Genomic DNA, 27708 nt, shown 5'->3' with positions numbered 1-27708 from the left:
GCATGAGCCACCGTGCCCGGCCTTATCTTCTGTTATTTTGTTGCTCGTTTTAATTTGTGGGTAAGTCTGGCTATCTGGTCTACTATTCTTGAACCTCTCTTTCCAGATAAATTAATCTAGTAATATACAAGAAATAAAGAAGAATGGATATTGATAAGAGCTATGCAGAGAGTTAACATAAAGTGATGCGCTGACAAATGACTGTGGGCAGAGATGCGTGATGCAGTCTCAGGTTGGGTGGATAGGGAGGGCCTCTCTCAGAAGGCAACATTTGGACTGAGATCTGAATGAAGGGAGGAGTCAGCCTAGTGGGGATGGAGAAGGAGCACTCCAGACCCTGGGTGAGAGGGAGTAGGGATGGCACAGCCTTATTGGAGGGTCATGAGCAAGGCAGAGAGCGGTGGGAACTGAGATCAGAGAGGCAGGCAGGGCCAGGTCACCTGGGGCTCTGCTTTCTAGATAAAGGAGTCTGGGGTTTATATGCATGTGAGATGGCAGCAGGAGAGAATGTAAACAGGGAGGGGCATGACCCGATAGACATGTTCAAAGGCCAGTGGAGAGGGCACTGCCATGGGCAAGGTGAGTGCTAGAACAGTAGGAGAATGTTTGGGCAGTCCAGGCAGGAGACCATGGTGGCTTGGTCTAGGCAGTGACAGTGGGGATGGAGAGGAGTGGATGGATTTGGCACCCATTTTGGAGGCAGAGTCACCAGGACTTCAGATACATTAGACTTGGAGGCAAGGGGAGCGAGGACTCAAGTGGGACCCTTTGATTTGGCTTTAGAACTGGGTGGGCAGTTGGGTTCTGTGAATGAGGTGGGGAAGCCTTGGGGAGGAGGAGAATCAGGATGGAGTACAAAACCAAGAGTTCTGTTTTGGTCATGTTTAACTGGAGACATTGGCCAGACAGCCAAATGGAGTTGTCCAGTTAAGCAAGGTCAGGGTTACAGATACGGATTTGGGAGTCACTGGCATGTAGATGGGATTACAAACCACAGCCGGATAAGATCACTTAATGTGATAATGCGTTGATAGAAGGAGAGCCCAGAACCAAGTTTTCCATACTTAGAGGCCTGAGAATTGAAGAGGCATGGAGACAAGGAGTCTAAGAATGTGACTTCCAGCTGGCCAGTGACGGAAGCAACCCGAGAGAGAGAGAATGGTGAAGGAAGGAGGGAGGTTCAGGAAGAAGGGAGTGGGCAACCGGGGTGACTGCTGCTGAGAAAGGAGAGGCAAGGACAGAGATGTGACCATGTGCTCCTCAGTGCAGAGGGTGTGGGTGACCTCGACAGGAGCAGTCTCTGTCTTAAGAGGGGACAGGAGCTCGGCTGAAGCCGAGGGAGTAGACAACGTCCATTTGGCAATGGACAGGTGGGGAACCAGCTTAGTGAGGGCCTGAAAATATTGAGCCACTGTTCTTTTTGAAACTTGATATTCTCTAAGCCACTGTTATATTATCATCAAATCTGCTCTATTCTCATCCTTTGGAAGTATTGTGTAGTCATTCAATTTTCTGTTTTTTTCTTTTCTTTCTTTTTTTTTTTTTTTTTTTTTTTTGAGACAGAGTCTCGCTCTGTCACCAGGCTGGAGTGCACGATCTCGGCTCACTGCAACCTCTGTCTCTCAGGTTCAAGCGATTCTCATGCATCAGCCTCCCAAGTACCTGGGATTACAGGCCTGTGCCGCCACGCCCGGCTAATTTTTTGTATTTTTAGTAGAGACGGGGTTTCACCATGTTGGCCAGGGTGGTCTCAAACCTCTGACCTCAGGTGATCCACCCGCCTTGGCCCCGCAAAGTGCTGGGATTACAGGCATGAGCCACCGCGCCCGGCCTCAATTTCCTTTTTAAAAGAATTGTAAAATACACGTAACTCAAGTCAGCAAGGGAATAATTCAACTCATAAAAATAGGATGTTCCCCCCTGTTCTGTCTTTAGCTACCTTGTTTTTTTTAAAAAAATATTTCTTTACAAAAATGGTAATAAAGTGTACATAAAGTGAATTTTCCTGTTTTAGCCAGTTTATAGTTCGGTGTAATTAAGTACATTTACATTGTTGTGTAACCATCACCACTGTCCATCTCCAGAACTTTTTCATCTTCCCAAACTAAAGCTCTTCACCCATTGAACAACAATTTCCCACTTCCTCTCCCTCCAGTCTTGGGCAACCGCCATTCTACTTTGTCTGTATGAGTCCGACTACTCTAGGGACCTCAAATAAGGTAGAATCACCCAGCGTTTGTCCTTTTCTTACTTGAATTTCATTTAGCATAATGTCCTTGAGGTTCACTCATGTTGTTGTGTGTTTCCGAATTTCCCTCCTTTTTAAGGCTAAATAATATTGTTTTACGTATATGCCATGTTTTATTTATCCATCCATCCATCTGTAAACACTTGGGTTGCTCCCACCTTTGGGCTATTGTGGATAATGCTGCTATGAACATGGGTCTGTTTCTCTTTTAAGCCTAGCACACTTTTCTCTATTTCTATACTTGACCTAGAATGCATAGAAAATTTGCATTTCTGTGGGATGGATCTGGAGGCCATTATCCTTAGTAAACTAACCCAGGAACAGAAAACCAAATGCCACATGTTCTCACTTATAAGTGGGAGCTAAAGGATGAGAACACATGAACACGTAGAGGGGAACAACAGACACTAGGGTCTGTCACAAGGTGGAGGAGGGAGAGGATCAGGAAAAATAAATAATAGGTACTAGGCTTGATACCTGGGTGATGAAATCATCCGTACAGCAAACCCCCATGATACAAGTTTACCAGTGTAACAAACCTGCACATCCTGCACGTGTACCCCTGAACCTAAAACAAAAGTTAATGATAAAATAAAATATCCCAAGTTAAAAAAAAAAAGAAAAAGAAAATGTGCATTTATTTTACAATATTGTTTTGGGCTATACTAAGAGCAGATCGTGTATATCCCATGACTATAGTGATTGACTGAATTTATAATAATAATAGCTGGCTGGGGGCTGTGGTTCACACCTGTAATCCCAGCACTTTGGGAGGCTGAGGCGGGTGGATCACCTGAGATTGGGAGTTTGACACCTGCCTGGCCAACACAGTGAAACCCCGTCTCCACTGAAAATATAAAAATTAGCCAGGCGTGATGGCATGTGCATCTAGTCTCAGCTACTTGGGAGGCTGAGGCAGGAGAATCGAACCCAGGAGGCAGAGGTTACAGTGAGCCTAGATCATGCCACTGCACTTCAGCCTGGGGGACAGAGCGAAACTCTGTCCGCCCCCCCAAAAAATAGCTAATATTTATTGATAACTGTTGATTATCTGAGTTTGTTGCAATGAGAGGACCAGAAAACTGACTATTAAAAAGTAGTACTAAGTTTCCTTGGAGATGTTAATATTCAATTAGATCCTTTTTTTTAAAAACTTTTTTTCTTTTCTATCTTTTCTTCAGTGTTAACTTTGTTGACATGCTCAGGTCCATCTACTGGGGGGATGATATGACCTACTTCAGCCCTCCATAAGCCATTCCTAAGGAACAAGCACAATAGCACTTGTATTCAGCGCAGGGCACACTGGCATATGATACATTCCAGGATCTTCCAAAGACATGCGGCGTCCCTCCCTCCCTTCCCATGCCCTGGTCACTCCCTCGCCCCCCATGCCCTTGTCCCTCCCTCCCCCATGCCCTGGATGCCCTGGAAGCTTGGTTCTGTTTTTTTTTTGTTGTTTTTTTTTTGAGACGGAGTCTTGCTCTGTCACCCAGGCTGGAGTGCAGTGGCACAATCTTGGCTCACTGCAAGCTCCGCCTCCCAGGTTCACGCCATTCTCCTGCCTCAGCCTCCCAAGTAGCTGGGACTACAGGCGCCCGCCACCACGCCCGGCTAATTTTTTTTTCTATTTTTAGTAGAGATGGGGTTTCACTATGTTAGCCAGGATGGTCTTGATCTCCTGACCTTGTGATCCACCCGCCTCGGCCTCCCAAAGTGCTGGGATTACAGGCTTGAGCCACAGCGCCCTGCCGCTTAGTTCTTTCCTCTTACCGATGGTCCTGTCCCCTTCTGGGTCCACCTCGTGGGCCATGCTCAGCGCCTCCGTGGTGGCAATGTCCACGTTACAGGGAACCACCACCAAGTTGATCGTCTGCTGCCTCTGGATGTACTTCTTGATGAGAGCCTTGATCTGATGGCAAAGAATCACACAAAGAAAGAGCGCATGTCTCACTTCTGGTCACCCAGCAGCACAGCCAGGCAGACAGGCATGACGGCGCGAAGGCAACATTGTCCCACAGCGTGACTCTGGGCTTTGCTGAGCCGAGCCCTCTCCTGGGAACGCCTGCCCCGGCAGCCCTGCCCTGGTCTCTGATGACCTTCCACTTGTCCTTCAAAGCCCACGGCCGGCGTGTCTTCTTTCCTGAAGACCCCCTGATTCCTGCAACCAAGTACAACCCCTCCCTCCCCTCTAGATCTCGCCCGAGATGCCTTGGAGATCCCGCCTTCTATTAGAGTGACTTGTGTGTATGTTGTATCTGACTCGGAAGCCCAGAGATGCCTTTGCGGCCAGCGTTGACATCGTCTCTGTCCTGGTGTCCCCATGCAGAGTCCAGCGCAGAGCCCAGGCAGCAGATGCTCAGCGAGCAATGTCTGCTCCCCACACAGTTCCCCAGAGACAGGGACCTCAGATGTTTCCCATGGAGAATATCTCCACATGTTTATTTCTAATATTAGTGACTTTTTACCCACGATTTGTTCTTGGCAGGGGTCTAGTTCAATCAAATTAGAGAAATCTAATAAAATTTATTAGAATGTGTAAGCAAAATGGAGATGTAGGCAACATATGCCTTAAAATGCCAACTTTTAATATTATTTTTCCCAACAACAATACAAACAGACAGACAAGGAAAAAGCTGGCACCTTGGGACATAGTTCCTTATATTTTGGCACAATTTACATATAGTTGTGCTCAGACAATGCCCCATGTAATTATTTTAAGTGGTGCACAGAAGACAGAAAACTGCACAGCCCAAAGTGAGCCGTTCTGTGTCCCATTAGCCTGAGCTGACAACACAGATGAAACTGAGCACTGGAGTCAAATAAAATCATCAAATACAAACAGGACCAATGAAGCCTCGGCCAGGAGAAAATTTAACTGGCTAAAGTTATAAGCAATCTTAATTTTTATGTATGTATGTATGTATGTATGTATGTATGTATGTATGTATGTATTTACTTACTTACTGAGACACGGTCTTGCTGTGTTGCCCAGGCTGGCGTGCAGTGGTGCAATCATGGCTCACCCCATTCTTAAACTCCTGGACTCAAGTGTTTTTCCCACTTCAGTCTCCCAAGTAGCTGGGACTACAGGCATGCACCACCATGCCTGGTTAATTTTTTAATTTTTAATTTTTGTAGAGACAGGGTCTTGCTACCTTGCCCAGGTTGGTCTTGAACTCCTGGCCTCAAGTAATCTGCCCACCTCGGCCTCCCAAAGTGCTGGGATTACAGGCATGAGCCACAGCACCTGGCCTTAAGCAATCTTTCTGAACAAGTTTTAACGTTGATCGTCCTTAAGTTGAAAACTCTCTTCTTGCTTGTGTGCTTATTCCCTTTGCTACACCCATGGGGCTGTCCTACTGATGTCTGCAGGCAAACAGACCACACAGCCCAGGGTTCTCCAGCTCTCCTTCCAGCACTGTTGACAATTCAGAAGGATGACTCTGCCATGGGGGCCGTCCTAGGCATTGTAAGCTGTCCAGCAGCCTCTGTGGCCTTTACCCACTGGATACCAGTAGCATCCAAACCACTAGCAAACCCTACCCCTTACCTGAGTTATGAGAAGCAAAAAGATGTCCCGACATTGCCAGTGTCCCCTGGGGGTACAAAAGCTTTGGGCTGGGAATTACCGTATTTAATGCACACTCACTCATGTGCATTCATGTAGGATATCAGAGAGTGAAAATGCTCCCCAGAACAGTTTGCCTGGAGAGGGGGTGGCCATAAAGAGCACGTTATGTGCATGCAGCAAACATTAGCAGTGCCCACCAGGTGTGGGGCCCATCCTGGGGTTCAGAGACTCGGCATTGAGCATACGCCCCCAGAGCCTTACAGCCCAGGAGGGGAGATAGGCAATAGACACAATGGAGACATATCAGGGAGGGCAAGTGGAATCGAAAGGGCCAGGCACAGGGAACAGTGTGTCAGGCAAGGCAGCCCAGGTAGAGCAGCCCTGAAGCAGAAACCTGTGAGGAATGAGGGATGCCCTCTGCGGAGAGCCAGGCGGGCAGAGCACTGGGCAGTGGGAAGCATAAGTGCACACGCAAGAGTCCAGGCAAAAGTGGGCTGGAGGGACCAAGGGCCGCAGAACCCGGATGTGGTAGGGTGGAGCGAGGGGCCAAGGCGCAGTGACAGGAAATGTGGTCCATGAAGTAGGGGGGGTGGGATTGCATGGGACCTTGGAATTTTTATACTGATTGACATGGGAGCTGCTGGGGAACTTTAAGGAGTGATAGCATCTGACTTGTGGCTTAAAACACAAGAGCTGTGTGGGAAACACTCTTGGGCTGGGTGCTGCTGGGAAGGGCAGAGGCAGAGAAACCCAGCAGAAGGCCAGCAGAGGCGGTAACCCAGGTCCACGATAGCAGCAGCTTAGGTGAGGATGCTGGTGGAAGTGGGAGGAGACGTGGGCCTGGGCGTGTTATTTGAAGCAGAGACAGCACGCTTTGTAGGTGGACTGGACGTGTCGTGTGAGAGGAGGAGAGAAGGGAGGGCTGACCCCAGTGGTCATGGCCTGAGCCACTGGGAGAGTGGAGGTGCCACTGTCTGAGATGGGGATGTCTATGGGGACAGCAGATATTGGGGGGAAGATCGGGTGTTGCTTGGACCCACTGAGTTTGTGTACTGATTAGATGCTCAAAGGGCACTGGTAAATCAGCAGCTGGAGATAGGAGCCTGGATTTCAGGGGAGAGAGCTGGGCTTGAAATAATGATTTAGGAATTGCTGAAGTGGTATTTACAGTCATGAGACTGGACTGTAGTCCAGGGACACAGCAGGGAGAGTTTTCAATGGGAAGAATGGATCTCTAGAGCATTGCACCATTTGCAGGTCAGGGAAGTGAGGAAGAATTCACTTAAGGAGAGATCAACGGGAGGGAGAGAAAGAACCAGGGTCAATGTGCCCAGATGCCAGCGAAGAAGACTTTCAAGAAGGAGGGAGTGATCAATTGCATTTGAAAACTAACACATTTAGTGGGTGAACATTGCCAAGCCCTTGTTGCCGGGAAAGTGGAGCCGTACAATGAGGCCGTGAATACAGAAAGACCTTTCACAGGGACAGTCTGGGGAGACAAATTGGCCAAGAATAGAACCCACCCCCTTCCTTATGAGCATTAATCAGCTTTCACATGGAGAAGAGGCATGAATCTTTCAAATGAAAGACACATGTGTTCTTGCTGGAGGAGCTAAGATTTCCATGAGTTCTCAGGAAGACGGGGAGGGGAGGAAGACAGGGTACGCATGACCAGCAGTCTGACCTTGGCAGTGCCTCTGGAAATCAAAGACAATGAAGAATCTGAGAAGAGACACAAAAATATGAAGGGAAAGGGTGGTGGGACTCCAGAAAGGCACACGATTGTGTGCAGGAAGCTTTGACTCTATGACTAAGCTTGTCTAACCTGCCTTATTTTGTTGTTGTTGTTCTGTTTTGTTTTAGGTTTTTAGCAGCCTGAAGCCATGGTTTTTGGTTTCTGTCTTTAGTAATAAGTGGAAAAGTGGGATGATGAAGGGGCTTTACTGGCCCAGCCAGAAACAGAAACTAAGAACCTGTGACTGTGTTCTCTCCTTCGGACACTCCTGGACATCCTGGGGAGTTCAGGCTCCTGAGCCAAGCAAGGGCTGAAGTTCCAGGAACATGGAGGAGGATGTTCCTTCACAAGCCCAGGAACGTGGAGGACGATGTCAAAGAATCGAGGAATTCCCAGCGGTGGCTTCCTGGTGCTCAGACAGGCCACCTGGAGGCCTCAGCCAGGTTGGGTAGGGCAGGGCCCTGGGGCTCCAGGGAGCCTGTGGGACCTGGAGGGCCCGATCTGCAGGGGAGAGGTCTAGGACAGACTACAGGGGGACAAGGAGGGTGGGAAGGTGATGGAGAAGGACATGTTTGGGGATGGATTCCCAGACTGGTCTTGATCCGAATTCTCCCTCTGCCTTAACAGTTCTTACTCCCTGCTCCTTCACGCTCCCAGCCTCTCACAGCCACAATGACAGTTTTCATTGCTCCCTCTAAACTCCTGTGACCCTGTTCTCTCATGCAGTTTGCTCTAAGAAAACATAATTTTTTTTCTCTCTTGAAGGCAGCACTTATACCCGAGAAGGCTCAGATGTGGAGGAAGTGTGCACGGGCAAACCTCCTTTTATTGTGCTTTGCTTTATTGTGCTTTGCAGATTTTTTTTTTTTTTTGAGACAGAGTATTACTCTGTTGCCCAGGCTGTAGTGCAGTGGCGCGATCTCAGCTCACTGCAAGCTCCGCCTCCCGGGTTCGAGTGATTCTCCTGCCTCAGCCTCCTGGGATTACAGGCACAAACTCCTGACCTCAGGTGATCTACCCGCCTTGGCCTCTCAAAGTGCTGGGATTACAGGTGTGAGCCACAGCGCCCAGCCTTTATCTTTATTTTTATTTCATTTTTTTTAACAAATCAAAGGTTTGTGGCAGCTCTGAGTTGACCAAGCCTATTGGTGCCACTTTTCGCAACAGCATATACTCACTTTCTGCCTCTGTGTCTGGTAATTTTTGTGTTATTTCTAACTTTTTCATTATTATTCTATCTGTTATGGTGATGTGTGATCACCAGTTTTGGATGTTTTTATTATAATTGTTTTGGGGTGCTATGGAGCAGGCCCATATAAGATAGATAACTTAATAAATGTTGACTGTGTTATGATGACTCCCCAACCTCTCTCCCTCTCTCTATTCCCTGAGGCACCACAATATTGAAATTAGGCCAATTAATAGCTCTATAGTAGCCTCCAAGTAGAGTGGCTGCATTAGTCTGTTCTCACACTGCTCATAAAGACATACCAGAGACAGCGAAATTTGTACAGAAAAAGAGGTCTGATGGACTCACAGTTCCACATGGCTGAGGAGGCCTCAGAAGCATGATGGAAGGGAGGAACAAAGGCACATCTTACATAGCAGCAGTCAAGAGAGAGTGTGCGGGGGAATTGCCCTTCATAAAACCATCAGATCTCATGAGACATATTCACTAGTACGAGAACAGCATGGGAAAGACCTGCCCACATGATTCAATTACCTCCCACCAGGTCCCTCCCATGACACATGGGGATTATGGGAGCTACGATTCAAGATGTAGCTTATATTTTGCAGAGACAGGGTCTCACTATGTTGCCCAGGCTGGTCTAGAACTTCTGGCTTCAAGTGATCCTCCTGTCTTGGCCTCCCAAAGTGTTGGGATTACAGGCATGCGCCACCGTGCCTGGCCTCATGTTTAGATGGGTAGGTTGTTGGCAGAGAAGCCACAGTCCTGCTGTTGGCTGACGTGTGTCCTTATTGCCAGGTCTCCCACCCTCACCCCTGTGCCTCTCCTGCCCGGACCAGGACCACAGTCCGTGTTCTGACTTACATAACATTCATTTTTTAAAATATTGCCAAAATGGACAGATTTCATGTAAAAATCCAAATTTCTGCCCGCTTTTGACTATCAGCACAGCTGGTCACACCGGGCTCACAGTCCTGAATGACTGGGCAGGGCGTACACTGTCCCATATGCCTGCCAGTCCCCCAGAGTCCACCTCTCTTTTTTCTGTGACTTGTCAAGCCCAAGTCAGAACCTGGGCATGAGGCCCCCACCTGGGCGGGTCTTACCTGAGACTCCATCCTCATCCCTCAGTATAAAGGCTCCAGGAGATACACCAGGACCCTGGGGACCTCTGACTCTTCCCCCACTTCAGCTGAGCCCGATCCCAAATTCCAGAAGGGCTCACCTGCAGTCCGATGTCCCGGGGCTGGTTGCCCACAGCCACCCTGGTGATGCCGGGAAGGTCAATGATGGTCAGGTCTGGAACCTCAGGGGAGGTGATCTCCAGGCTGATGAGCTCATGGCTGATGCCCACGCCATTCCCGGCCATGACGTTCTGGGCTATGGAGGCCAGGAGGGGAGAAACCCAGAGCCCTCATTAATGATCCCTGTGAGGAAGCAGTTCCTGAAGGCAATGACTGCTTCTTTCCACGGTATGAGAGCTCCAGGAGGCCCCTGGTGTTTAGAAAACATTTCAGAGAAGCCTGCAGAGGGATCTCAGAACCCACCAAGATGGCTGTTTAATATGTACGTGCACAGACCTACGCTTTCCAAAAGACGAGAAGAAAAGATTCTGGTATGTTAGCTATGGGACTGTGGATGCGTTCTGTTCTCTTTCTTCCTGCTTCTCAGCATTTTCCAGTGAGTGCTGTGGTGGTTTTAAAATATGTCCACAAATCCTTCAACATTCCTTCCTCCAAAAGGTGCCCAGTCTATGGGCTGGACATAGGGGCTTGTTTCTAATGAATACATGCAGTGGAGGGGATGGTGTGTGACCAGTTCCTAAATGGATCATGGCTTCCTCCTTGATTCCTTTTGGATGACTAGCCCTAGGGGAAGCTGGCTGCCATGTCACAGGGACAGTAAGTAGCTATGGGGAAGTCCACAAGGTAAGGAAGTGTGGCCTCCTGCCAACTGCTTTAGTGGAGATTGCCAGATGGTTTTCCAAAGTGGTTGCACCAACTTACATTCCCACCAGCAGTGCAGGGGGTTCCAAGATGCTATTCTAAAGATGTCTTGGCTGGGTTTGCTCGCTACTCATTCTTTGTTTGTTTGTTTGTTTTTCGAGATGGAGTCTCGCTCTGTCGCCCAGGCTGGAGTGCAGTCTAAGCTCACTGCAAGCTCCGCCTCCCGGGTTCACGCCATTCTCCTGCCTCAGCCTCCCGAGTAGCTGGGACTACAGGCGCCCGCCACTACGCCCGGCTAATTTTTTGTATTTTTAGTAGAGATGGGGTTTCACCGTGTTAGCCAGGATGGTCTCGATCTTCTGACCTCGTGATCCGCCCGCCTCGGCCTCCCAAAGTGCTGGAATTACAGGCTTGAGCCACCGCGCTCGGCTCTCACTACTCATTCTTACCCAAAACTTTGACCAAGCCTGCACATGTGGTGTGCTGTTGGTCTGCTAGAGACAGCTCTCCTGGCCCTGCCCCACAGAGCTCGCAGCTGGAGAGACTCCAGACAGATGTCAGCGAACATTGCAGGTGTCCTGGGAGCACCACAGTAGCTGTGGTGGGCACAGCCGGGGTGCAGACCTTTTGCAATTTGAAGTTAGGAAACTTGCTAATTGAGGGCATCCAGCAGCTTCTGTTTTAGAGGAGTGAGCACTGACATTGGGCTGAAGACTTCTCTATTTGGGAAGGGATCCCTCCAGAAAGCCATTTGACCCAGGCAGACAGGGGTTCTCTGGGAAAGGTCTGAGCCCGCAGGGTCATCTAAAGGCCTCCCGCTCAGTCACTGAGTTTGCTATCCAGTAATGCAAAAGGCCATCCTTGGACTTAGTTCCTCCCTGCAGGGAGTCTTAGTACATTCAGGGTTGTTTTTCCATCTATTCCGGCTGAGTCCAGGATGGGCTGTGCAGGCGGGATAGGGGAGAAGCCTTTAGGGAGGCTGAGAGGCTCCAGTGCCTGGGGCAGGCAGGGCTGTGCGCTCCAAGGGACATAACCACCAGGGCCCCTTGGGGGACAAGGGTGTGGACTCCAGGAGCAACTGGGCCTTTTCTGATCAGCCACAGCCAAGAACAAGCACTGGGAAACTTGTTCCACAGCTGGGTGAGCGGGGTCTGCGTTTGGAGGGGGTGCTGGGAGGAAAGGTGGCCACAAGGTGGCTGGCCAGGGTTAGAGCTGAACTTCAGGAAGACAAGCCATGGTTGTGACAGCTGGGGTGGGACCGGGGTCCTGCAGCAGCACTTCCAAAGGGGATGCAGGTGACCTGAGATCCAAAGATCGAGTAGGGATTGGGCAGGTGAAGGGGAGAAACCTGGAAGGGAGAGAGGGTAAGTACCCTGTGGAGTGGAGAAAGCCTGGGCTGGGGAGGAGGGGGAGAGGACAGGCAAGGCCAGCCACGTGGGCTGCAGGCTGCTAAGGGAAGCCACCAGAGGGTCCTCAGCATGGGATGGCTTGATGAGAGGGGACCTGGACAAGGACCTGGAGGGATGGTGGAGGTGACAGCAATGGGGGCAGCCCCATGCGGGAGCACATGGGGCAAGGAGCTGAGTGGTCACTGTGGGGGTGATTTGAGGAAGAGGAGAAGGAACCGAGGAAGTGAGAGGAGCGGCTGCCAGATCTGAACCTCGGAATGATGTGGGCCTACCTTTGTGTATCTCCTTCTCCACCTGGCCAGGGTCCTGCAGCTCCAGCTCGGTGGTCCGGTAGCTGATCCTTCCGGCCCACGCCTCACCGGGCTGCTTTTTCAGTTTCAGCACCAGCGGACACCTGGTTACGATTCCTGAGCGAGAGGTTCCCCAAACATCCTCAGTTTCCTTGTAAAGAAGTGGCGCTGGGCCCTTCGCTCCCAGGACCCACCCTGCTGTCCCCAAACTCGTCTGAGCTTTCTGGCTTTCCCTGGGGCCTGGTAGTAGGTGAGGGGGTCCGGATTGAGCAGATGCAAAGGGGCACAGGGCCCTGGGAGGTGCTGCTGTCCTTGGGAAGTGTTCGCTACCAGAGTAAGCACCCTGAGCTCCGATGGACATGAGCAAGTGGCTGTAGCCACAGTCCTCACCACAGCACAGCCCCCACCACACTGCCCTGGAAGCAATGGAGGCAGATGCTGGGGCTCCAGTACATGTCCAGGCTCCCCGTCTTCCTGCGGCTGGAGTCAGCATGTCGGGTGTCTGCCCCAGGCCCTATGATTGTCCCGGTGGGCAGCCCTGGTGAGGGTGGGGGGGTGGTGGGGGACAGCGGGAATGTGGAGCAGTGAGACCCATCCAGGGGCCATGGAACCCCTCTCAAGGAGTGGGAAGAAGGTGGTGAAAGCCTGGAGGAGAAGCTGGACATCCCGAAGGAGGGGCAAGGGGAATCCTGACAGTGCCCTTTGAGGCAGGATCCTCCAATGCCATTGAACCCAGGAAAGGTGGAAGAGGTGCCGAGTTCCTTGGGGTGGGGGCCCTCATGCTCCTGCCGTGAAGCCCTGAGAACCCGCGACCTTTGTCCCGTGCCCTATAGGGAGGTATTGTCCCATCTTCCAACTATGGGACTCGCCCAGGGTCCCGTGCCTGCCGTCTGGCATTCAGACTCTCCACCCCGTAGTCTCACTGCCCCAAATGCTGAACCCAGAGCACGGAGAAGGACTGGCCATCCCACACCCTCACTCTCTCCTGCCTTGTGCCCAGGCTGATGGCCATCTTATGGGACACGCTGGGTAAAGGACCAGGCTGCAGGTGGCAGCCGGAAGTCCAGGGGAGGGCACTCTCCCAGGCTCACTGTGGCTTTTCGGTGGCTGCAGGGGGCTGTGTAGGGTCCGGGCAGCCCTCCAGCAGCCCCACCTTGCTCTGGGCAACCTTGGAGAAACCATCAGATGCCTCCTGGCCACCCCAGCATTCTGGTTGGGTTGAGAAGTAAGCAGCAGTGGCAGGAGAGGGGAGCCAGGGAGGAGAAGGAGCCGGGCACTCTCTGCTGCCGCTGCACCTGCCAGGGCCCCTGCACACTGCTCCTTCTCGGGTTCTGGAAGCTGCTCCCCTTCCTGTCCCGCCCCCTTCTTGCTGGCTTCCCTATGTCCTGCTTACCTAAAAACTCCTTTCTAAACACTCCAGTACCCACTCTGAGGGTACCGCCTTTATCATTTTCCTTTATAATTATTTTATTAAATTATAAATGTACAACAGCTTCTTCACTCTACACAGACTTTTAAAAGTTTTTGTCCAAGGAAAAGGTGTCTCATATCATGATCCTAAATAAGAGGTTTTCAAAACATTGAGAAAATTCTTTAAGAAGGCTTCACCTGTCACCTAAATCTTATCGATTTATCAAAGAAATGCTTCTACATTCCTACAAAGACCACTAGGAAGAGGTGGCAAGGTCCCTCCACCTGACTGACACACGGGCAGTGAAAGCTATTTAAACACGTATGGGGAATCCGGCCCCCTGCCACCAGGCCTGAGAAGCTGCCCTCTTAGGGCCCTCCCAGCGGCCTGTCTCTCCCAGTTTCCTATCTCTCCCAGCGGCCTGTCTCTCCCAGCGGCCTCTCTCCCAGTGGCCTGTCTCTCTCAGTGGCCTGTCTCTCCCAGTTTCCTGTCTCTCCCAGTGGCCTGTCTCTCCCAGCGGCCTGTCTCTCTCAGCGGCCTCTCTCCCAGTGGCCTGTCTCTCCCAGCAGCCTGTCTCCCAGTGGCCTGTCTCTCCCAGTGGCCTGTCTCTCCCAGTGGCCTGTCTCCCAGTGGCCTGTCTCTCTTAGTGGCCTGTCTCCCAGTGGCCTGTCTCCCAGTGGCCTGTCTCTCCCAGTGGCCTGTCTCTCCCAGCGGCCTGTCTCTCCCGGCGGCCTGTCTCCCAGTGGCCTGTCTCTCCCAGTGGCCTGTCTCCCAGCGACCTGTCTCCCAGCGACCTGTCTCCCAGTGGCCTGTTTCTCCCAGTGGCCTGTCTCTCTCAGCGGCCTGTCTCTCCCAGTGGCCTGTCTCCCAGTGGCCTGTCTCTCCCAGTGGCCTGTCTCTCTCAGCGACCTGTCTCCCAGCAGCCTGTCTCTCCCAGTGGTCTCTCTCACCCAGCAGCCTGTCTCTAAAACCACTTGGTGCCTGGGGAAGCTTTGTGGCTTACAGGTGGCGCTGCTTGCTGCGGAGGGAAGGTGGTCCATTGAACTTACCACTGCCTCTGGGAAGGGCGACTCCTGACAGTGCCTCCAGCACGGAGCTCTTGCCCGAGCTCTGGTCCCCGATGACAGCGATGGCCGGCAGGGCCAGGTCCTGCTCCACACCCAGAGCCCGCAGGGAGTCGATGAGGTCAATGCAGGGGCGCACCTTCTGCTCGTACTGGCTGTACAGGTTGTTCTCAGGTCCCTGGAGAAGGCAGAACAGATGCCACTGCCGTGACCCCTGATAGGGTCCCTGGTGTCATGGAGATGTGTGGCAGAGTTTGTACAGCTATGATGTTAGGTTGGGTTGCAGACAGGAGGTGAGAAGGTGGATGGAGGGGTGCTGCTGCTTTCAGGGGCCCTTCTGTTCTGTTCCTATTGAGGCCTCACAGGCGCAGATGCTGGGAGGATTTGGCTGCAGGTGTGCAGGGTGTGCCTCCTGGGGAGGGGCTGGGAGCACTGAGCCAGGAAGAAGTTCCAAGAGGCAGAGACTCTAGCCAGAGGGAGGAGAGGTTCTGGGCCGGGGGGCTGCAGAGCTGGGGAGGGTGGCGAGTGGGTGGGCTGGCAATGTGATGGCTGCAGGGGAGGCTGAAAGAAAAGCTCCAGGAAGGGGACCCCCGCACACAGAAGCCCCCAGACCCACGTCGCAGCAGCCCGTTGCTGCAGGAGAGTCTGTGTACGTTCCTGGTACTTGTTGGGTGTGACCAGGAGAGCTGGAGACATCAGCTGTGCCAGAGGAGCAGACTGGCTGGTTTTGTTATCGTGGGGGGCTGACATGACAGCCCTCTGCACCGGCAGCCAGAACGCACCCTTTCTGAACGTCCCTCCACCGGGCTTACCTTTGCCCTTGGCTGGCTCCTGTTTCCTGGTGGTGGCTGATTGTTCAAAGTGAGAAAGTTGAAGTCCTTGGCGAGGAAAGCAGCGTCCTTCTCCGCCCCCTGCCAGTTTGGAGGAAACATCATTTGTGGCTGCACTGTGCCGAACGGCGGTGGCTGTTGCTGGAGGAAATTCATTTCTTTTTTCAGGTAGCGTCGAGAAGAAAATTGATTTCTCCTCCGGTAGGGCCAAGGCTTGTGGGCCTTAGACATGGGCTGTCTCCCCGTCAGAGCTGGGGGATGCTTTCTCTGCTACTTGGCACCTCCGATCTTCCTGACAAGCTCTGCAAAGACACAAGAGGGAGAGCGGCCCACAGGTCACCAGAAGTCCTCCCCGAGGTGGCACTTTTGCCAACCCCTCCTCACCCCACCCTACAACCTACTCCCTACACACAGATGCAGAGACCAGGGGTCCGGTGCAGGGCCCCTGTCTGCAGGAGGGGCTCTTGGCAGCCACAGAGCACAAGTGGATTTCTACCGGCCCGGGCTTGGGGAACAGGGGGCAGTGGACTCCACATTCCCAGTAGAGTCTCAATGTTCCTTTGCTACTTGTAGTTGTTGTTGTTGTTGTTGAGACAGGGCCTCACTCCGTCACCCAGTGGGGGAGTGTAGTGGTGCAATCAGGGCTCACTGCAGCCTCAACCTCCCTGGACTCAAGCAGTCCCCCTGCCTCAGCTTACCGAGTAGCTGGGACTAGAGGCATGCATCACCATGCCCAGCTAGTTTCTTTTTGCGTGTGTATTTTTTATAGAGATGGGTTTTTGCCATGTTGCTCAGGCTGGTCTCAAACTCCTGAGCTCAAGCAATCCATCCGCCTCAGCATCCCAAAGTGCTGGGAATACAGCCGTGAGCCACCACACCCAGTCCCCTTTGTCACTTCCGATGGTCTGTGTCATCTATGGCATCAGGCCTCTGTGGCTCAGGACCAGGCAGGAGAACCATTAGGTGTGCAGAGATGACAGGCAGCACCTCCTGGGCCTGCTGGAAGCCAGACCTGGCCTCACACCCGGGCTTGGCCAGGCACCAGGGGAGTGTGGGAGAAGCAGGTGTTGGGCCCCAGTTCTCAGGCTGTGGCCTGCACTCAGGTGAGGGCAGCACTGTGCTGAGACATACATTTAAGCTTCACAACCAGCCTATGCATTTGACCCTTATCTGGATTTTCAGGGTCAAGAAACTGACATCTGGGAGGACCGATGACACCTAAGCCAGGACTCAGAGCTGGGCCTGTGCTCTGGGCAGGAGCCCCCCACACTCTGGCTCACACTGTATCCCCCTTTCCTCTAGTAGTAAGGTGGATCTAGGAGGCTGAATGGTGTCCCCACAGTCCCCCCAAAATTTATGTTCACCTAGAACCTGGGAACATGACTTTTTTTTTGGAAAAAGACTCTTTGCAGATATAATTAAGGCAAAGATTTTGAGATGAGATCATCCTGGATTTAGAATGGGCCCTAAATCTCATCACAGGTGTCCTTATCAGAGACAGGCAGAGGGAGATTTGGGACACGGAGACACACAGGGAGAAGGGCCTGTGAAGACAGAGGCAGAGATTGCAGTGCTGCAGCCCAGGCCAGGGAATGCCAAGGCCTCTGCCACAGCCACCAGGAGCTGGCAGGAGAGCACAGATTCCCCCTGGGACCTCCGGAAGGAACCAGCTCTGCCGACACCTTGATCTGGGACTTCCAGCTTCCAGGGCTGTGAGGGAACCAATGTGTGTTGTCTAAGCCACCCAGTCTGTGGTCTTCTGCCATGGCAGCCTGAGCAGACTCATACAAGGGTGCGACTCTGAATGTGCCAGGCACTTTCCACCACGTGGTTATTGTGGTGATCAAGTCAGACCAAGCCCTCGCTCCTGGTATACCATCCTAGCAGGGAAATGCCAAAACAAATACACCAACCAACAAGGAACTCCAGGTGATGAGGGAGTGTCTGGAGAAAGACAGGTGGTGGGTTTGAGATTCTGGGGTGAGGGTAACTTGGGTGCCCACTGGAGGGTGTGCCTGGGAATGGGCAGAGGAGCAAGGCTTGGAGGAAGTGGGGACCAGCCTCTCCTGCAGAGGAAATGCATGTGCAAAGGTCCTGAGGTCAGAATGAGCTCAGGGAATAGGAAGATGGTCAGTGTGACTGGTGAAAAAGAGGGAGGACAAAGGCTTGCAAGATGAGGGCAGAGGTCTCGCGTTGTACATGGGTGTGAGGGAGGCCTTTGGAGGGTTCTGAGCTGGAGAGTGGCGTGATGGGCATCCTTGAGGATAAGGAGACCAGGTACAATAAAGGACACAGCCACGGACCAGGAAGGGCATGAAGAAGAGGTAAGGTTTACACACAGCCAGAGTCCTGGGGCTTTGGGACAGTTGGGCCAGGCCACAGGACTCAGGCTCTGTACAACTGGATCTCATGCGTCCAGAGTTTCTCCCTCGAGCAACCTGCCACATCTACTACCTGCGACACCTGCCGGCTTTCAGCATGGCAGCCTGGAGGAGTGGGAAGCCAGCCCCTGGGGCAACCTCCCACCCTGAGGTGGGACAACTGAGGACAACTTCCTCCTTCTGCCACCTCTCAGATGGTCATGCTTCCATGTGGCTCGTTAGAAGGTCCACGTAGGATGGAGCCCAGTCATCCTCATGGGGTCTGCTGTCGGGGCCTTCCCCGTCCCTGCTCACCAGCCCAGACCCTACTCCTGCTGCCCGGGATCCCGAAGCCATGCACAAGCCTCTGTGAAGGCTCCACTCGGCAAGGGGCAGGGCGGGACTAGACCAAGGCAGAGTGTCCTCCACAGGCAGGTGGCAGCACCATCTCCCTAAGATAAGGCCCACGATCCAGGTTTAGGATAAAGAATTAGAAAGTTGTATTGGGGCCGTCCAGCACAAGGGCTGTGCATGGGACCTGGGGACCCGGAGCATGTGCTGAAATCTCTTTGGGTGTCAGTTTCCACGTCTAGAAAATGGGGCTGACCGTTCCTCCTGAGGATGTGGGAGGGTTCCTACAATTACTTATATAGAAGCTCAGCAGCGTGCCAGGCACTTGTGGCTCAAAGATTGGGCGTTAGTGTCAACACTGTCATGTGTGGCTGTCATTGTGGCACTGGTCTCTGCAGAGGGGACACTAGGCTTCTCACCATCCCCTTTCTTGGGAGGGCAGGGCTGCTGCGCCTGCTCAGGCTGAGAGCAGGGACTGCACTGTGCAGGAGGCGGTGCTCACTGAGCGTGTGGAGCCTGTCCCAGGGCTGGCTCCTGCCTGCTCTTTAGGAGGGGGCTGCAGTACAGCCATCGAGGCCCGGCTGGGAGGACGCCTGCCTGTCTCTGTCTTTTTTTTTTTTAAGTTTGAGAGTCTGGGAAAGCAAGGGCTGCTTGAGGTTTGGTGCCTAGCTCTCTTTCTGTCTTTGAAGTCCTCCCTCCTCCTGGAGGGCTCTAAAAGACAAGCCCAGGGGCAACACCCTTTGGGAAACAATGGCAAAGGGGGTGGTGAGAGCCAACTGGATTCTGGATGCTTTGAAGTCATGGTCAACAAGTCAGCTAATGACCGGCTGTGGGGCTGAAGGGCAGAGGGGAACTGGGGAGAGCAGGAAGATCTGTGGCCAGAGCAGCTGGAGGAGGAGCCACACAATTCCAAAGGGCCTCGGGCTGGAGACTGCCTGGAGCCTGGAGGGCTTTGGCAGGTGTGGGCTTCCAGATACCTTCATCCTAATGACTACTCCCACCACTGCTCTCCAGCGCCTACTCCCAACAAGGCACAGAGAGGTTGTGGCTCACCCAAAGTCACATGGTGCATTGGTGACAGCCGGGGCTCCTGGGCCCGGCAGACACCCGTCTTGCCACACCCAATTTATCTGCCTCAGCTCCATGGCTCCCCTGGTTGGGTTCCTTGCTCTCTCTGAGCTGCAGTTCCTGAGTCAATGTGAGTCTTCATCCACTCTGTAAACATTCATTGAGTGCCTGCTGTGTGCCGGGCTCTGAACACCCAGCCGGGAGACATTGCCACCTTTTTTGGCGCTAAGGATCTGATGGGGGAGGCAACAGTCAAAAGCCGCATTCCCACCATCTGCACGATATCTTTCCTGATGGATTCTGCCTGTTTCCTGTCTCCCCAGCTGCAATAAGGCCCCCAGGGGGGGCAAGGATTTTTACCTGTTTTTTTCACAGCTGTACCTGCAGCTCAAAGTACCTGGCATACAGTAGGAGCTTAATAAAGGTTGTGGAGGAAAAAACAATAAAAATGGCGAAAGCATTTCCTGCATAGGAAACTGTCATGCACCCATCAAAATGTTCTATCTCCTAATGTGAGATATTTCCCAGTGGCTAAGCTGTAGTCCTGACTCCAAGTCACATTATTTTAAGAGATAAAAAAGTAAACATTTATACCGAGAATAGATAAGATGGGCATTTGGAGCTGCTTATGATTTGGGGATGCTACGGAAGCACAGAGGATTTATGACATCTGTGATTGTCCACATCAAAAATGAGTAAGGGATCAATAACTTATTAGAAGCTACCCAATATCCAGAGGAGGCGTGAGATACTAAAGTAGAAGCTTTTAGTTGAGAAGCCGTGCCAGAGGTCAAGGGCAATGTCCTTATTGACTTCATGTTAAAAAAATAGCTTTAAATACTATATTGTAGTTCTAAAATAGTAATTGACATCTATCCACCGAACTTTCAGAAAGAAAATTGGATCCATTTATAATTGACTCATAATAATCAATGCAAACTTCTGACAAGTAATATTGGCAATCTCAAAAATAATTTCTCAATAAAGGTGGAATCTGGTCATCTCAGGACACCTGCCCGTGAGTGCCATGAGCCTTCCTAGCTAAATTACTCCATAATTGTTTGCATCATGGAAAAGGTAAATTAAGTTTTACACGCAATGCATATTGGTCAGGAAATTTTCTGGAATTGGCCCAGGAAGTGGTAGAGTCATATCTCATCTGCAACCAATATAACTCAGGCAAGACTGTAAAGGTGAGACAGGATTCTGAGCCATGGGTTCATGATTGCAAGTTTACCTCTTGCTAGACTTTCTGTTCTCAGCGTGGAGAATACCTATCTTCCTATCAAAAGATTGTGGACTTACTGTCCTGGAGGGTCCTTCTTCTAACACAGACACTTCACTGTCTGAATCACCCTCAGTGTTCGCAAAATACAAAATCAATCACACACTGAAGCTGAAATTCTCTAACTATAAAAAACCCTCCATCTCTCTGGGCTTTGAGTTTTGCCACCAGCTTTATTGGCCGTGCGGTCTTGGCCTCTATCTGCAAGCAGAAGGTTACTCCTTAACTCCTAGGTCGAGGATGTAATAGGCTATTGGCGTGACCGTCTCTGAGTGTTCACTTAGTCCAGCAACCCATGAGATCATAATGGGATGCAGTACATGACCAGGAGTAACTCCAGCAAGGCCTGGCTCTGCTCCATTTCATGTACACAGTTAGGCATTGTCAAGGATTAGCCTCACACACGAAGTCTTGTGCCCAAGGAAATGCCAGCCAGAGGAAATGCCGGCCAAACTTTTCTGACCTCCAACCTGGTGTGGGTCCGCTGGAAGAGACCTCAAGACAAAAACTTTTCAGACCTCTTTGGAAGGAGCCATTTCAGGTCCTCCTAACAAATGCCAGGGCAGTCAAGATCCAAGGTGTTGACCCAAGTACTCACGAGTCAGTAGAAACAGGCAACGAACCCAGACCAAAGGATCAGCTCAAAGGACCTCAAACCAAGACTAACCACAAAAGCCTCCAGATGCAAAAACTAAGAGCTATGGACCAAGCAGTCGGCTTTGGGAGTGGACAGCTTCACTCGAGATGACGAGACCAGAAAATGATTGAACTTCTTGTGACTCCCACCACAGTGGATTTCTTTGTGTGTATTTTTAAACATTATACTCATGGCTATTCTCTCTTTTTCAGGATCAGATTTCAATCCTGCAACCACGTTTTATAAATTACTTGTTTTGTCTTCTTCCTCCCTCCTTCAGACCAAAACACATTTTCTCCCAACCCACCCTAAGAATGACTCAGCAGTCCATTTGGAAATCTTGCCTCTTGCTGGATCTGCCACCCATTTCCAACTCCAGGAACCACACAAATTGTGAGCATTCCCTTACTGAATTCCACGCCATACATTTTCCAACACATAATTCCAACACATAATTACCTTAAGATCCACAGAATAAGTATTCTTATGCCCAGACACACATAGGCTGCCATAATCACTCCTACCATAAAACACAACCCGCATGGCTGGGGTCTGGAGAAAATGCTCCTGCCTGCTATATGACCACCCTGATGCTTTTCACATCCCTTTAGATCTGCTCTCAATTTCACTAAAGGCAGTATTACCACATACTTACATTTCTCATGAACAGATTTTTGCTTCCAACTCTTCTCCACTCACGAAATACAATTATACAAACAACAGAACCATTTGCAAGAGAAATATGCATGAAGAAAAATGTCCACGTGCAGGAAGGCAAGATTGTTAAGTTGCCTCAAAAGTGGTCACCGCTGTTTGCTGAAACAGAGCTCATGGGAAACTTTTCTCTCCCAACAACCCCACACCGCCCCACCCCAACGGTGCCATGGGAGGGCCCCTTTCCTTACATGGTGCCAATGCACCCCCACGCTGGCCTGAGGACCGTCATCGTACTTTGGGGGCTCCTAGCGATACAATCGCAGGATTCAGCTCCTCTCCTGTCCCATTTCCTCTGCTCTTCACAGCTTTCACAGAAGTAGCTTTGCTGGAAGTGTTAGAGCCGCAGGTTCCAACAATTAACTTGAAGGTCTTTAACCTTAGTAGTGGTTCCTGACTTACAGCTATCACGGGCTTATCCCTTGCTCTGGCTGGAATGACACAGCCCAGGAAAAGAACCTTTATCCACCCGCCATGGTGGGATGGACGACCATCCAGCTTGGGCCACGCAAGTCGTGGGCCCGAGCTCTGGGGAACACTTCCTGTTGCTTTGTTACCCTCCTCGAGTCTAGCACAACAACCCCCAAATACAAACACTGGCTTTCCAAATTAGAGAGCAGAGCTTGGAATCTTTTCTGGCTAAAGACAGGCTGAGGGGGACGCGGTCTCCCTGGAAGTTCCCCGACTTTGCTGATGGGACTGTCCCCTGCTAGCTGCACAGCCACGGCGGGCGGGGGCGGGAGCGGGGGCGGGGGCGGGGGGCGGGGGCGGCGGGCAGGGAGGTACATGCTACTGTGGAGGGAGGAGAGTGACTGATCGCAAGGCTCCGTGCCGGGTGCTGCATCATCCCCCATGCACGGTGGCCCTGGCTTCTACCGAAGGTGGCTGCTGAGAGCGCCCTGCAGGGGAGGCCCCTAGGGCACCAGAGTCCCAGAGCAGCACCTCACTTCTCGGGAATACCCCTTCCAGAAGCCCTGAGGCCAGCCCAGCACTCCCACCTGCCGGCCCAGCACTCCCACCTGCCAGCCCAGCACTCCCACCTGCCAGCCCAGCACTCCCACCTGCCAGCCCAGCACTCTCACCTGCCGGCCCAGCAGCTCTCAGCGGCTTTCCTTCCTTGGGCTAGAGACTGCTTACATGGCCGGGCTCAAACACCTGCCCCATTCCCTGGCCAGCCTCATCCCCAGATGCCACCCTGTGCTGACCTGGACTGCCCTCTCTGCAGTGGAATCTTCACTCGGACCCTCTGTCTCAGCCTTTCCTAATGAGCTCCTGCCCAGTCTTGCATCCTGCCCCCGCAGCCTCAGAGGGGCGGATCTTCCAGCAGAGCCAGCGGCTCCTGGGCTCAGCAGCCCCACCCGGGGCCCCTACTCATTGGGAGGAAAGAACATGGTTGTGTGAATGGCCCCGCCGCCGCTCAGCCTTCAGCCCCTGTTCTGCAGCCTGGTTCCCAGAGGTCCAGGTCGACAGGCCTCCTGCACCCCCCTCCTCCCATGCGGGCTGAAAGCACTTCCTGTTTTCAGAACTACCCCTGGGTTCATACAACGTTTTCTGATGTGAAATCCTTGAAACCAGAAGGGCTAGGCAGCAATTTTATGGGATCACCGAGAGATGAGTCCATCTGAAGTTGGCACCAACAGCTCCTAGCCCTATGGAGACTTTCTCAGGGGGTACAGGAGGGCTTGGCCAGGACCCAGAAGCTCGGTGGGCCTGGTGGCACCCACCCTAGCAGGTGAGATCTCAGGTGGCCTCACTCCACCCATCTGTCTGGCAGGGAGCCTGGGACTCTGAACCCCCAGCCACAATATCCTTCAAAGACTGAGAGCTGGAGCCAGCTGCCCTTGGTGACGAAGTCAGGGGTCCAGGAACAAAACTGAGTGCTGATGGGAGGTGATAACTCAGCCTCAACTTCTTCCTCTCCATAGGAAGAAAGAACAAGGGAAACGAGGGTTCCTTTTGTGAAGCCCAATATTCTTCATTTCATGTTCTTTTTAGAACATATTTAACACCATCGCCACCCTCACCCTCATTCTCATGAAGGGCAGTTCTTGCTAAGCATATCATGAGCTGATTACTAAGTTTGGGAGAACAGGAGCTGGACACAGATTGCTCTGCAAAATAAAGGGGTGAAAAGTTGCAGGGGTGAACATGTGTGAAGGTCGGAGGCAGGAGTGAGCTGTGGGGTGACATGTAGGGGATGAGAAGTCCCTCAGTCCCCCTCCCTGTTGCAGTTTAGGGAGGATTTTCTGAAACAGGCCTGTTGAGTAAGGAATGTAGGTTTCGGGTTGTCTGGTGTGTGCCTGGTGAACCATCTGTCTCCCCTACACAATCTTCAGAAATGGCTACAGTGTGTCTGCATGAGTGGACTGTCTGGGGAGCCTGTTGGCTGGCTGGGTGCCCCTGCAGGCTCACGGAGACGACACGGAAGAGCTGGGTGACACATGGACAGGTGGGACTCGGGCTATGCACACAGGCAAAAGGGAATGAAAGTGGGGGGCTTAAGAGGGGTAGGGGTGCAGCCTCTGCTTTCAGGAGCCAGTGCACTGTGGGTTCCTCTCCAGGGCTCAGTCCCCACCAGGTTAGGAACCTGAAACTGGTTCCTGATAAGATGGAGAAAAACAAGGGACTGCATGCACATCACAGAGTGCCAGGGATGAACAATATGGGGCCGAGGAAGACGGCTGGTCCTGTGCAGGGATCTCTGAGGCTCTCCCAGGGAAGGGACTTCTCTTCTTCCCTTTCAGTGGCAGGGCCCAAAGCATCTGAGAGGGACCTCTGCCTGCCCCAGTAGCTGGGATTACAAGCATGCACCACCACGCCCAGCTAATTTTGTATTTTTAGTAGAGATGAGGTTTCTCCATGTTGATCAAGCTGGTCTCGAACTCCTGACCTCAGGTGATCCACCCGCCTCGGCCTCCCAAAGTGTTGGGATTACAGGCGTGAGCCACTGTGCCTGGCTAAACCTCTTCTCTTTGTAAGTTACTCGGTCTCAGGTTTACCTCTATCGTGACACACATGGACTAGCACACCTAGTCATAGATCAGCCCCGTGAGTGATATACAGGTGCAAAAAGGGAATTAATCAAATCTGTAAGACTATGTTTCCCAAACTGTGCACCTGGGGTATTTCAGCAAACTCACAGGCCACTAAGGGATCTTTAAGATTTCCCAGCGATACACGAAGGCAGCTGTTGGACACCACCCAGCCTACTATTACTGAGTTGTTTGGACCTACCTAATTAGTAAATAGAACTGCCAGGAATTTATTTTGGGTGGCGGGCACCATAAATGAACTATGGAACCACTCAGGGAAACCCAAATGGAGGAAGGTTGAGAATCCCTACTCTAAGAGCGAAGGCCAGAGGACTGGCAGATCCTGAGGCAGTGTGAGGGTGCACGCGTCTGAGAGGTGAGCGGGGGCGACTGAGACAAATCCAGGCTGAGTGAGGAGGCAAGAGTGGGCTTCTGCGTGTCTGCATCCAAATGTCCCCTTTTGGGGAACACTTTTGCATTGCTGGTGGGAGTGTAAATTAGTTCAGCCATGTGGAAAGCAGTGTGGTGATTCCTCAAAGAACTTAAACAGAATTACCATTCGACCCAGTAATCCCATTACTGGGTAGGTATGTACCCAAAGGAATAGAAATCATTCTACAGTAAAGACACATGCAGACGAATGTTCATGGCAGCACCATTACAATAGCAAAGACATGGAATCAACCTAAATGGCCATCAGTGGTAGACTGGATAAAAAAACGTGGTACATATACACTATGGAATATTATGCAACCATCAAAAAGAATGAGATCATGTCCTTTGCAGGAACATGGATGGAACTGGAAGCCATAATCCTAAGCAAACTAATCTAATAACAAAACCAAATACCACATGTTCTCAATTATTAGTGGGAGCTAAATATTAAATACACATGGTCACAAAGAAGAGAACAAGAGACACCTGCGCCTACTCAAGGGTGGAGGGTGGGAGGAAGGAGAGGAGAAAAAACTATCTATTGGGTACTACGCTTATTACCTGAGTGCTGAAATAATGTGTACACTAAACTCCCATGACACAGTTTACCCATGTAACAAACCTGCACATGGACCCCTGAATCTAAAATAGAAGTTAAACAAACAAACAAATTTTCCTTTTTTTATAAGGATACCAGTCATATTGGATTAGGGCCCACCCTACTGGAAAACAACCTCGTCTTTACATCTGCAAAGACCCTATTTCCAAATAAGGTCACATTCAGAGGTTCTGAGGTTAGGATTTGAACATATACATTTGAGGGGTGTGATGGTTAATACCGAGTGTCAACTTGATTGGGTCGAAGGATGCAAAGTATTGATCCTGGGTGTGTCTGTGAGGGTGTTGCCAAAGGAGATTCACATTTGAGTCAGTGGCTTGGAAAGGCAGATCCACCTTCAATCTAGGTGGGCACCATCTAATCAGCTGTCAGCACAGCTAGAATATAAAGCAGGCAGAAAAATGTGAAAAGAGAGACTGGCTTAGCCTCCCAGCCTACATTTTTCTCCCGTGCTGGATGCTTCCTGCCCTCGAACATTGGACTCCAGGTTCTTCAGTTTTTGGGACTCACACTGGCTCTCGTTGCTCCTCAGGCTGCAGATTGCTTATTGTGGATCTTGTGATCCTGTAAATTTATACTTAATAAACTTCCATATATATGTATAAATTTGTTTATTTATATTCCATTAGTTCTGTCCCTCTAGAGAACCCTGACTAACACAGGGGGCCTAGTTCAACCCATAACAGGTAGGTAGTGACTGAAAGTAGTACAGCAAGAAAATCAGCCCATGGCCCCGCCTCCTGCAGCGCTGCCCCACCTCTGTCCCTGTCCCTATCTACGCTTGAGGAGCTGATGCCTCTCCCCGATGCCCAGGATGTGCTTAGTCCATCTTCCACCAGGGTCCTCAGGAGCCCGGGAGGGTGGTGAAAAGGGAAGCCTGGTCACTGTATTGATTTCTATTGAGGGCTGGAAAAAAACTCTAAAAGTACAAAGGGGAGGGAGTTTCCCTACATATGCTTAAAGCCATAACTTGGCAATTCCAGAGACCTTCGCAAAGAGAAATCCCTCTTTCCAGGCGCATCACTGGACAGGAAGGCCCTGGGGGGTGAAGGCCCAGGAAGCTGGTGGTTACCCAGCTTAGGCAGCGCTGAGGTGAGGGAGTCCAGGCAGAGGTAGTCAGAAATTGTGGTGAATTCACGACTGACACTCCCCGATGCCCCCGACGAAGGCAGAAGCCTCTGGCTCCGGAATGCTTTTCGGTCTATCATCTCCCCAAATTCTCAACAGAGCCTGTCCTGCAGATGAGGAAACTGGGCCATGGGGAGATGCTGGAGGCCTTGTGGGGGCCCCAGCCCGGGGCTGGGAATCGGGTCTTCAGTGCTGTCTCTGACCTGCAGCTGACACTGCATCCCAGGAAGCTGAGATTAGAAGACAAGCACACACATTCCCTGCTGAGTTTGGAAGTTTGACTGAGACTGCCAGGATCGTGTAAACACCCCTGGGAAGGATGGAAATGGCTGTGCCGGACACGGTGAAACCTGTTGAAGTCTAAGGCAAGCTGCGTCTCCCACATG

General features: G+C 51.6%; 1 protein-coding gene across 1 annotated transcript in view; it reads right to left on the bottom strand.

Annotated features, from left to right (window-relative positions):
* MX2 (MX dynamin like GTPase 2) overlaps nt 1–27708 on the bottom strand; it is a 44826-nt gene that overhangs the window by 15396 nt on the left and 1722 nt on the right. Inside the window, exons 2-6 of the mRNA XM_030806261.1 lie at nt 15676–15995; nt 14849–15041; nt 12371–12505; nt 9969–10123; nt 4019–4157 (exon numbers count right to left, since the gene is read on the bottom strand). Coding sequence (XP_030662121.1) covers nt 4019–4157; nt 9969–10123; nt 12371–12505; nt 14849–15041; nt 15676–15924 — 871 coding nt within the window. The 5' untranslated portion in view covers nt 15925–15995. The remainder of the gene's footprint in view (nt 1–4018; nt 4158–9968; nt 10124–12370; nt 12506–14848; nt 15042–15675; nt 15996–27708) is intronic.

The sequence above is a fragment of the Nomascus leucogenys genome, chromosome 25 (genome assembly GCF_006542625.1).
Source record: "Nomascus leucogenys isolate Asia chromosome 25, Asia_NLE_v1, whole genome shotgun sequence".
NCBI classification, from domain to species: domain Eukaryota; kingdom Metazoa; phylum Chordata; class Mammalia; order Primates; family Hylobatidae; genus Nomascus; species Nomascus leucogenys.
Note: the sequence above shows the minus strand (reverse complement) of the source record. Positions and strands in the feature narration are given on the sequence as shown.